This window comes from Carassius auratus, unplaced genomic scaffold (assembly GCF_003368295.1).
Source record: "Carassius auratus strain Wakin unplaced genomic scaffold, ASM336829v1 scaf_tig00009071, whole genome shotgun sequence".
NCBI lineage: Eukaryota > Metazoa > Chordata > Actinopteri > Cypriniformes > Cyprinidae > Carassius > Carassius auratus.
This window is the reverse complement of record NW_020524001.1, coordinates 43677-56221: the sequence shown is the minus strand read 5'-3', so window position 1 is coordinate 56221 and position 12545 is coordinate 43677. Positions and strand designations below refer to the sequence as shown.

Genomic DNA, 12545 nt, shown 5'->3' with positions numbered 1-12545 from the left:
AGTGAGACAGAAAGGACACACTTCAAATATTTATAAAACTATAAAGAACTTAAACAATAACTTTTACTTTTAAGGCAGTTTTATGAAACTGTTATGGTGTATGATACTTTTTGAAGCTTACAACTTCTGAATTACAATGTTTGATATGTTATATCCAATGCAATGTTACTCTGAGATTTTAAGTGCAACTTAAGTGTCCAAATGTGTCCAGTTAGTTCTTTGTATGTCATAACAAGGGCAACGACAGCTTCTTAACAATATTACAGCGACAGAGTAGTGTTCGCTAGGCTACTGTGTAAGTGATGAATCACCGCTGTAAACCACAGCTCCATCTTTCCAGAACACTCCACCTCAGACCAGCATCTACTGATCCTCTGTGGCGTAACCAAACTCTCATGATCTACTGAGCATGCTCAGAAGATGACAGCTGGCATCCAGCCAGGAGACACAGCAGCAGCCACTTTAAAAAATCATTATCACCACTCAAAAATAAAGCTATAACTACCTCTGAATTACACTAATTGACAGGGCAGCGTTCTGAAATTAGTCGCTGGCTGATGCTGGCTAGTTTTTTCTTTGTTTGTCATTATGGCGATCTCAGCGGTGGCTGCATGGGTATTGCTGTCTTGCTGAGGGTTTTTCACAGCTCAAAAGAAACGGAGGTAAACAGAGATGAACTGGGAAAAAAAAGATCATTAAAAGTGAATAATCACAATAGATGAAATTACAGTTGTTTGTTCTTCAGATGGGTGTGTTAATGATTGCTTTGAGTAATAAATAATAATATAATGAAGGTTTAATTAAGAGGGGCAGCTTTGGCCCTGTGTCACAATTAATCAAGGAGAAACTCGAGGCAAAGAGGGAACTCATTTGTCACCAGATCAATATTCCCTCGGTCTCTTTCCTCCTCTCCATCTGCATGAGCTTGCTGAACTCGTTGCTTAACCCCTTCAGTTAGATATCTAATGACAGCTGTCAATCAATCATTCACTGTGTTAAGTGACTAAGCAGATAAAGAAAAAAAAAAACAAGACCTTCTGGGAGACAGCTGGCTCTTTTTGTTGTGCTGTTATAACATCTATTGTGTGGGGAAAAAAAGGAAATACACAAGCACTGTTGTGCATGTAAATGTTTGACTTTGAATGTTTGCATGCGAGTGTATGCAACTGTGCTTGTGTGAAGAGAATGGTGACATTTAATGCAGGCTTGTTTCAGTCTCATCTCCATTCTCTCGGCGGAGCTCTGCAGATGTGCTCTGATAGTCTTGGAGACAGCACAGACTCTGCTGGACTTGATCTTGAACCAGACAAATCCCTCATTCTGTCCTTCACACCCCACCCCATCAATACAGATGGCTTTAAAGGGATACAGGTGGTTCATCCAAATACCCAATCATTTCTGTCATCATTCACCAAAGCCATATGTCTTACTTTGTGGAACACAAAAGGAGAAATCCTGAAGATTGTGCTGGTCACTCTTTTCCATGCAATTACAATAAATGGCAATTTAAGTTTTTAATGTTCATAAAAAGGGCACAGAACTGCTCCAAGTGATTCATGTTCTATATGTCAAGCGTCCTGAAGTCATAAAACAAATTTGTGTGACTAACAGGCCAAAATTGAAGCTATTCACTAATAATTTATACCTCCTGAGAGCTTTTAACATAAGTTAGTTGAATGAATCAGTGTGATTTATGCATAAATCATTCATAATGGTTTTCACAACCAAATCAACCATTTGTGATTGCAAAAAAAAAAAAAAAAAAAGTTCAAACTATTCAACATTTTTTTTTGTTATTATGAATAAAATAATAACATTTTGTTATGGAAATTAAAAACAATATAAATATTACATGGAAAACTTGACAATTAGAAATGTTATCTGGGCAATTCAATGAAAATAAATTAAGCTTAAGTACTAAAACTATTACAAATCAAACTGAAAATTAAATCAAATTAAAGCTACACAGAGATATTTAAATAACATACACTTGTTAAAATCTAAATTTAAATGAAGAAAACTGCAGACATCCCTCCTCTCCTGGGACGTCTCTCACATATGATAGCAGCCCTTAGAATATAGTGCATGAGTCATATGGTAATTTTTTTGACAGTTTTATGATACATTTATGTGGTTTTGCATCCTTTTTTAAGCCTGAAAAATCTAGCCATGACTCAGGCTAGAAAAAGCAACCAGCACATCATTTAAATATTTCCAAGAAAGAAATAAAAAAAGCCATAACGACTTGAAAAGTGAAAAGTGAAGAAAAAAACAACAAAATGAAAGTGAGTAAATGAGGACAGACTTTCAATTTTTGGGTGAACAAACCCTTTAAATTGGACACTTTCATGCATTTTTAAAGGAAAAAAATACTCAAAGTCAGTAGGATCCTAAAAAACAGACAGAAAAACACACACATATACAAATGCATACACACAATGTGTGTGTGTGTGTGTGTGTGTGTGTGTGTGTGTGTGTGTGTGTGTGTGTGTGTTTGCATTTCTGTATTAAAGGAAATTGATTGAGAGGGAAACAGAAAATTGGGGTTGGTGGGGTACTGTACATCAGCCAAATGTGTCAGCCTTATTAAAGTCACTAATACAATCACCATGTGTTCTCTCACCTTCTTGAATCCCCATATAAGGAATCCTCTCTCCAGCTGCACCTCTCTGTCCAGGATGACCTCATGCTCTGTCAATCACACAAAAAGTAAACACATTTCCCACACACTATTCAGGAGGTAAACAAAGTCCACACACAGGACTATTTTGGCTAACAAAAATCTGAATTGTGTTTACTGGCCAAGTGAGTATACACCTTGTTGAAGTTTATTTGGCGAATGTATTTTGGGGTTCCCAAAATCTAATTCAAAATAACTATACAACACATAATAAACATTAAAGACTTTAAAAGATTAAACATTTTTTTTTTTTACCACATCTTTTCCTTCCCTTCGCCTCTCTATTAATATGCTTGGACACAGAGCTCTGTGAACAGCCAGCCTCTTTTGCAATGACCTTTTGTATCTTGCCCTCCTTGTGCAAGGTGTCAATGGTTGTCTTTTGGACAACTGTCAAGACAGCAGTCTTTCCCATGATTGTGTAGTCTACAGAACTAGACTGAGAGACCATTTAAAGGCCTTTGCACGTGTTTTGAGTTAATTAGCTGATTAGAGTGTGGCATCAGGTGTCTTCAATATTGAACCTTTTCACAATATTCTAATTTTCTGAGACACTGATTTTGTGATTTTCTTTAGTTGTCAGTTATAATCATCAAAATTAAAATAAATCTATTTGTAATTAATTAATATAATATACAAAGGTTTTATAATATACTTTTTGAATGGAATTAGTGAAATAAATAAACTTTTTGATGATATTCTAATTATATGACCAGCACCTGTATGTATATATATATATACACACACACATACATGTCTATAAAGTTTATGATTTTATTAACTTATATGACTTTTCTGGCATAGAAATCACACTTTTAGAGTTAGGCCTCTCCATATATCTATGTTTTTTTAATGCAGTTGTTGAGGGGGTGAATTCAATGATACAGAGACTATATCGCATGACAGTTTCAAAGCACCATATCTTGTGAAGAGATAGTTCACCCAAAATTACTATTTTTGCAACCAGCAAACCTGCATGGTTTTCAAAGGAAAGTTTGGCAGAACATCCAAGTTATTACAATAAAAGCGAACTCAGGGTTAAAGCAGCTCTGACATTCTGCTAAACCTCTCCTTGGTTTTCCCACAGAAGAAAGCAAGTCATACAGGTTTGAAATGATGACAGAATTTTCATTTTCAGGAGAAAATCCCTTCAAATCAGCTGTGTCACTACAAAGAACACAAGAACTCCAAGGCACGTGTTGCAAAATGGATGAAAAAATTCAGAAGATTGGATCTCGTAGTTGGAAGTTTTAGATGAAGGTTAAGATCACTTGCATATTCTCTGCACACATGCATTAACTCTATTCTTTCTCCTCTGCAATGCAGTGTGAGTTTGGTATTGTTTTCTCCACCCCGCCCCTCTCTCTCTCTCCACTCCTCTCTTTCTTCAACCAGTTTCTCAGGACGGACCTCTCATCACTTCGACAGACGGTTTTCCTGCAGGGTGCACTGGCAGGCAGGGATTTATCCACACTATCATAAACACGCACACTTTTACTGGAAATAAAATTGTACACGGAAATAGAAGTGAGAACACAGTGCCATCTGATGGTTGCACTGTGTTGGAACACAAAGACGGTACAAAGTTTTCACGTGCATGTTTGCTGTGAGTATAGATCATAGACTGATATAGATCTCAAGTGACACTGGCCAGGAGTTACATTTTGTATATTGAATGACGTCAGAGATAATGTGATTAATGGTGTTTAAAGTATCTTCAAGATCAAAAAATGTCAGACCTAGCCAAGCAATTAGAAACAAAAGGCAATATTAAAGATAAAAATGAACCAGTTTGCCATGTTCAACCTGTGAATAAAACTTAAGAACACTGATTGACTGATTTCTTTCAATTTACTATTCACAAATATATCAAGTTCATGTTTGGCCTAAGATCTTAAGAATTCAGTTCAGCTTTATTCAAAATGATTTATCGGAGACAATGCAACTTAGTCGACTAGATGGTGTTGTATAAAAATGCTGTTTGTGTGCTTGCTAAAAAAAAAATGTAGGTTTAAATATATCAGGACTTTCACCCACTGTTACTATTTATGCAGTGTTTTCTCTGTGCATGAGGACCCATTTTGAAGCTTTATTTTTGTACTTTCTTGACTGGCATGTTTTGGTTGAAACAGATAAAAATGGTGCTCCGTGTTGCCTTTTGCTGACCTGAGATCCCAGCGTCCCTCAAAATGACAGCACAACCTTTTCAGAGCCCTTAGAGTCAGCATTTAACACGACAGGAATGTTACACACACCACAGCAGCCCTTTTTAAACGAACACGTCATAGAGTAAAGCCCATAAGTGCACAAAAAATGCAGCAAAACATCTATTTTATATTACTTTTGGATATTTTCATCCAAATAAATGATCAAGCAAATTTGATCGAACGGTTTATGTCTAGCTGCCAAATTTGTGGGATGGTGGCTGTCTAATGGTTATGCAATATGTATTTTGTTCTGTTGAAATTTTGTTTAGTTTATTCTTTAAGTATGTTAGGTTTGGGATTTGAATCTTTAAATACTGTGAAATTGATTTTACATTACTATATCATTACTTATAAGCTGGAGAATTGCATTTTATTCTGGGCAGACAGCAGCTCACCTTTAGAAAACCTGTGCAACTGGTAGAAAGAACAGAGATGGGAGGAGAAGGAAAGAATCCAGTATGCCGTCATCTCCCATCGAGGTAGAGATACCAGCTCCTATTTTGGAGCCATGAAACTGGCAGGTTAAGATGTTACACACTTACTAGTTAGTCTTCAACCTGCAATGTGTCAGTGGTCATCATGTTCTTGTTCTGCAGACAACTTGATTTCCAAAATTAAGCAGCATAAGATACTGGATTAAAAGTAAGCTTAAACTGCATTTTAGAGGATTTTACCAACGCGGTCTCATAGATAAAAATCATGCATATTCTAATTTACAGATTATTAACATATCAAAGATGCCATTCTCTTTAATATGAATAAAATTCAACAAATACGTTTTATGAATTAGGCTACTTTATCACCATTTCACAACGCATTCTACAAAATCCTTAATTACATATTAAGGAATATATCAATTATATATAAATATTATATATCAAAGAAATATGAGGAGCTTGGGGTATGTTTTAATGACAATCAATTTTAGTTCAATCAGGACGTGAAGTGCATCAAGACTTTTTTTAATATGCTCAAACAGTCATTCACGTCATTAAACATATGAAATGATTTCTTTACAAAAGCTTCCTCATTGAATGATCATATTGCAACAATTGCCGAACTATAATATTTGCATACTTGTTTCAGTTTTTGAATCAACATAAACTCTTGTGCCAGGTTTTTTTTTTTATTATTATTTTTTATTTTATTTTATTTTTTACTGCTTTTGTTTTGTTTTGTAGCTGTATCTATAATCTTAGGTATGTTTGTATGGTATTGTTATTGCTGATTCTGCTCAATCTTTACTGTAATATACGAGAATATGCTTAACTGGTTAATGCCTTGTATGTTTGTAATTATTTTCATTTAATAAAAAAAAAAAAAAAAAAACTATTGTGCCAGCTAAACGCTCAACGCCGCAGTGAAGCTCCGCCCTATGCTTCCTAGATTTGCCACGCCCCTGCAGCCTGATTGGCTAACCCGACCTCTATGTCCTTTCACAGTATTTTAACCCGCGAGTGGCTTAATTACTTTTGGCGGGCATTTTACTGCAAATTACGGTAAGATGTAGCTTAATAATTGATCAAAAATACATTAACTTTTCGTTACACTGGAAAACCGTTGTTTTAACTTTAATGAACAATGGCTCAGTAAGTTACTTAATTCAGTGAATAAATCGCTCATTATCTTAGGTTAAGAATAAATGTAAACAAACACGCCCACGATTTGCTTACATATAAATTATTTACAGGTGAACCGGGGGAACCCGTAAATACCACAAATTTAAATAAACATTATCGCTTTCTCTCAGTCCACACTGAGCAGCACATTTTGATCTGCTCAGAGACCCAAAAGAACAAGATTTTCAGACGGTGTGTCTATACAGTGCAGCTCATTGCCCCACATTCTCTTTCAATTAAATTAAATTAAATTCAATAATGCTTTATTGGCATGAATGTAAATGATACAATATTGCCAAAGCTTTGTGTACATATATAGAAAAAAATGATAACACTAATAATAATTAAATGAACATCACAGTAATGGAACTTACAACATCTTAGAATATGATACCACAGTCTCTCTCTCTCTCTCTCTCTCTCTCTCTCTCTCTCTCTCTCTCTCACACACACACACACACACAAACTGGTGCACTATCCTTGTATCTATCTATCTATCTATCTATCTATCTATCTATCTATCTATCTATCTATCTATCTATCTATCTATCTATCTATCTATCTATCTATCTATCTATCTATCTATCTATCTATCTATCCCCTCCTCCACTAGGGGGCAGAAAGAGTTTGGGGTAGTTGAGATTGAGAACAACGTGTCGCACTTATGATCCAATTTTAGAAACCGAAAAGTGAAACCGTTTGATTCAAGCGCGATTATAAATTTATCACTTTACCACTTGTGACAGAAAGACTGTTCACGTGATGATATGCAACATATGTGGCTGCTTTGAAACGATTTTATTTTCACAGGGAATATGTAAACAAAACATATTGTCGCGTCTTAATCTGAAACCGTTGAAAGTCTGTAAATTTTCTGATAGTTGTGTAAGTGCATTATGACTGTAACAATCCAATTTTACGTAACATCCAAAAATCCCGATCAATAAAGAGTTGGAATCGGCGGTGAAAGCCAAAGCAGCGCCTGTGGTTCAGTTCATAGCATGGTTGGGTTATAAGAAGCTGATTTAGGATGCGGTTTGAGTTTTTCTTCACGCGGGCTCTTTGTCAACAAGTGTCCTCCTCCCTCTCTTGTGAGGAACGGTTACGGGCCACGCGCTGTGGAAACCTGAGCAAACTTCACTCAAGCACAGACTGGGCGGAATAATGGCTGGACGTATGTGCATAAGTTTGCTGAATGCTTTGGCCAGGGGAAATGTAATATTTAGGAACCAGGAATGTGTGCGCAAAAGTAAACGTGTTGTGTTGATCTCACGGTGTCACGCCAGGTCTCTGTCCAGCATCAGCACGGTTCAACCGGACCTCAGCTCGCATCTCGCTGGAAAGACCTACTCAGATTTATATGAACTGTCAGTCAAAGATCCAGAAACGTTCTGGGGATCCATCGCCAGGGAAAGGCTGACATGGACCAAACCTTTCGATCAAGTGACGGACTGCGATCTCACCAGCGGGAAAATCAACTGGTTTCTTGGAGGGCAGCTGAACGTCTCTGGTGAGTGGCACCTTTCTTCTTTAATACTTTATCGTGTTGATCGCTGATAAACCTCCACTGGCCGATATGCTAGATCAAATATTTTTATCTATCAGAACAAAAAGGTTTTATTTTAGCTGAGATGGTAATACATTTTCTCACGCTGCTTTATAAATCCACAAATAGCAACTTTCTATCTTGTCTACAGTGAGCTAGTAGTAATTTTATATTGCATTGATCGACAGTGAACTGTTTGGATGTACACGTGGCAAAGGATCCAGACAGAGTAGCCTTGATTTGGGAGAAAGATGAACCTGGCACAGAAGAAAGGATCACATACAGGTACATTTGTAGGTCCTGAGAAATTCACATGTGGCTCTTTATCACACCCCCAACCTCATCCACCCCCAGACTTACATTGTAATTTTCAACACACAGGGGTCATAGCAAGCAGTGTGTGTCTCTTTAAAATAACTAGGAACTACTTTCATGATGCTGTTATTTTAGATTTGCCACTAAATAATTTATTCGACTAGTGACTGGTAATAATCAGTTAGTCAGTACTGCCTCCTGATTACATACTTGTTGTCATTGCCAATAGTAAAAATGTAGCAGTTACATTTTACAATTATTTATATAATACTATATGATTTATTTAGTTGTATGTATTCATATTACAGTATCTATTTTGTATAATTAGCTTTTTATCTATAATGTTTTAGTAATTTTTTTATGCACTTTTCCTTTTGATTAGTTTACGTTTTTCAGTATTTTCTGTTTAGCTTAAATATAAAATTTAAGTTTTAGTGATTTTAGTATGTCTGCTTTCTGTCAGTAATTTTTTCATTTGTCTATTTTCTTCAACTAATATTTACATTTAATTTATTTTTAAGTTAATGAAAATGTTTTAAATAGTTTCTATAAACAGTATCAACAATGCAAGTTGTTGTTCCAGCTGGATTGAGATCTAATAGCATTATTTCCCTTATGAATTCTGCCTAAGACTAGGATTGTAGGTTTTCATTTAGATTACCTTTGCAGTCATGTAATGCTCACCTCAAATTAATCTTTAAAAACATTAATAATTTAATAACACTGCGAAATGTAATCTCAAATTGAATATCAGTTTTCATACCATTCTCCATAATATTGTAATAGATTAGAAATCCTGGCCTTGCTGGGATTGACACAGATAACATGCACACTACTGAAGAGTTTGGGGGGAGTTCCTTCACATGCGCTTTCTTATGGAGAACAAAGGCAGGTTTTGAGGGTCCTGTGATGGAATGTGTGCCTCCAACTCTTTAGTGCTTGAAATAAAGATTGAATATTCCTGGCAGGCTGTTTTCTCTCATCTAGCCTGCACACCGAACCTCGAAAATGAACTATTTCTCATCTTTTATGGCAGAAATGTAAAGATTTTGTGAAGAAGAAGTTCGATTGCACAAGCAGTCATGTGTGTAAAAATGACACCTTTAGAAGTGCACATGTGCATGTCACTTTCCTGCTTTCATGGGTGAACAGGAAGTCAAAAGACATTGATGTGCATTAGTATGAAAGTGATACTGTTTTTGTTCCTGGTCTCACAGTTTAGACATTTCTGTTTCTCATTTATGACCCAAGATCCTGATTAACAGTTTCTTCAGACACAATATGGCATAATAATATGTTTGTAGGATTTGGAATGTGAGTTATCAAAAGACTGTGGAAGGGATCACTTGCACTGGTAGGCCGGTCAGAGCCCAGGAACTCAGTCAACAACAGTTCTTTCTTTGAGGACTTTACTTTCCCATTTAGCATATAACAGGTGTGGTCTGTATAAAAATAACAAATACAAAAAGGTGAATAATACAGATTTTAAACCCAACAAATTAACATTACTAGCAATATTACTGAATATAAGTGAAATGCTACAGCTCAATGGATTGGCATATTAGCATCTGAATAGGTAATTTTACCACATAATCCTCATTAACACACTTATACTTGCAATTTACAGCAGACCGATTAACTAAAGACAATCTATCTCAATGTAGAACATGAGAACAGTAGAGATAAAGCAATTGTAAAATATCACGGCAGATATACATAACGTGCTTGTAAACAAACGCTGGTTATGCACGCACAATCTATCGAAAATAATTATCATATCTGCAAATGCCTGCAAGATTATAACTTAATCTCAATACTAAACATAATTTACCAAGAACAACTCACTTTTAGGATGCACGCACACATATTATGCTTGTATTGGATCGGCTAAATGTCTCTTCTCTTCAACTGCTGCGCAATGGTAAAATGGCGATAAGACTTAAAAGGGCAACACATCTTAAAGGGGCAACACGTCTTAAAAGGGTCATGCATGCAAGCCGTTTGTACAGCCGCCCCCAAATTGTGTTCAATTTGACACTTGAGAACGTTGCATGTGTGTCACTGCTGCTGCGTTGGGGTATTGGTCTCCTCTGTATCATCTTCAGGAATGGGGGGTAGAGCCACAAGTCGAGCTACAGGTCTAGTATAAACCTTCCCTTGAACTTGGACATCCACTGATCTCACTTGCGAATCTTGACTGGGGTGCACCTGGACTACCTTTCCAATTGGCCAATGGGCTCTGGGCTGATGAGGATCCATTATCATGACTATTGTGCCTGTGGTCATATTAGGGAATGTATGTTGCCATTTCTGTCTGACTTGCAAGTTCGGAAGGTAATGGCGGATAAAAGAGGACCAGAATTGGTCAGCTAACACTTGAGAGTGTCTCCAACGGCGACGACTCAATCCCTCTTCTTTAGGGTATATGACTGTAGGTAGTAGGGATGGGCATTCGATTAAATTTTCTTAGTCGATCGTCGGGAGAATTAACGATCGACTATCGATTAATCATTAATATTTTTATAATATAATTAATTATTTAATTTTTATAATAAAAAAAAGCAATGAATACAAACATACAGCGTGTCAACTTGTGGCAGACAGTTAAACTACGTTCAGGCAAACCAAACATATATGCGCGTGCATATGCAGTGCTCTAAAGCAGCGGAACCTGCAGCTGCTAGCAGGCGTTCTTAAACAGAGACCTCAATTGTTCCAAAATAATAATAATGATAAAAGAATCATGTTAAACAATAACATAAAAAAAACATTATACTACTTAGATCTGACAGATTTTGTCAAAATGTAACTCAAAACTATCCAAGCCAGAAGAAAAGGCCAGATATTAGCCTTACTAACAATTACACTAACGTAACAAATTATGCTACTTAAAGCCTCATGAAAAATAACTAACTTTAGTAACTAGCATACAACTTCTGCACGAGTCTACGGATTTTTGTTGAGAAATACCGTATAAGCATGTTGACATGATCTGGTGTCAGACGCGACCGCAACCTGGTGACCGTCAGTCCAGCCGCCGAAAACACCCACTCTGAGGGAACTGACGTTGCCAGGATGCACAGGTACTAAGGCTGAACGATTAATTGCATTTGCGATAATATCGCGATATGAGAAAATGCGATTTTCTAATCGCAACGTGCGCGATTTGAGGTGGGCACGTGACGCGAGCGAAAGAGCGGAGAACTCGGCTGCAACAACTTTTCATCCTGTCAGTTCATCTTTAACCTGTAGCGCAATGGCCTCTGCCTCGACGGAACAGTCAGTAACTGACACAGCTGCGACTTTAATCTCAAAGAGGAACAGCACGTCGGTGGTGTGGAACTATTTTGGTTTCAAAAAAGAAGATGCTGCACAGCTTCAGGTGTTATGCAGAGCATGCCGTGCTCCCGTTGCGACTTCACGGGGTAATGCTGTGTTCACACCAAACGCGAATAGAGCGTCAAATTCGCGTCTACCGCGCCTAGTTTGCGGCTTGACCATTTTGAGATCATTCGCTTCATTCGCGCGAGTAATTCGCTTGATTCGCGCGTGAAATTAGCTTCACAACAGACGCGAATTCGCGTCATGGGGGGGCTTCTGCCAGCTGAGTCCACGGAGCATTTTCAACCGCCATTTTTATTCGGATAATTTTCAAAATATTACTGTTATTGTGTCATGAAATGTAGTTTTAAAAGTATTTCAGGCGAGAATGTAGTTGTTTTAAACTCAAATATGCGGTTTATTTATAATGACAGCGTCTATTTAAAAAATGTGTTTCGCCGATCTCAGAGATGAGCTCCATGCGATCAGCGGGAGCTCCGTCATCATGTATCCGCCGAGAGTAGCCTTTCCTCGGCTAGATTTTCTGACATTTGCCGCTGGCTCTGATGTCTCTTTAGTGGTTCAAGATAAAATATAATTCGTTTGGGGTAAAATGAAACGTTTCTTATCTTTGGCCTTTATTCAATTTATATATTAATATGTTTTATATATATACATAGGTCCTTTTTATTCCGGTCTCTATAGAAATATGAACTTTTGTCATATAGCTCCGGTTGACTCCTCACTGACAACATCAGTCGTTCCTCCTTGTTGAATGAGTGGAGAAGGGTATTCCTGCACAACCCGAGGCTGCAGGAACATACTGTTGAATGAGTGACTCCTAGCAGGCTCCTGAC

General features: G+C 37.1%; 1 protein-coding gene across 1 annotated transcript in view; it reads left to right on the top strand.

The window, feature by feature from the left end:
• The first annotated feature begins 7248 nt into the window (after positions 1–7248).
• The window catches only part of LOC113072450 (acetyl-coenzyme A synthetase 2-like, mitochondrial), a 30747-nt gene continuing 25450 nt past the window's right edge, over positions 7249–12545 (top strand). The window contains exons 1-2 of the mRNA XM_026245427.1: positions 7249–8016; positions 8241–8337. Of these exons, the coding sequence (XP_026101212.1) occupies positions 7671–8016; positions 8241–8337 (443 nt within the window). The 5' untranslated portion in view covers positions 7249–7670. The remainder of the gene's footprint in view (positions 8017–8240; positions 8338–12545) is intronic.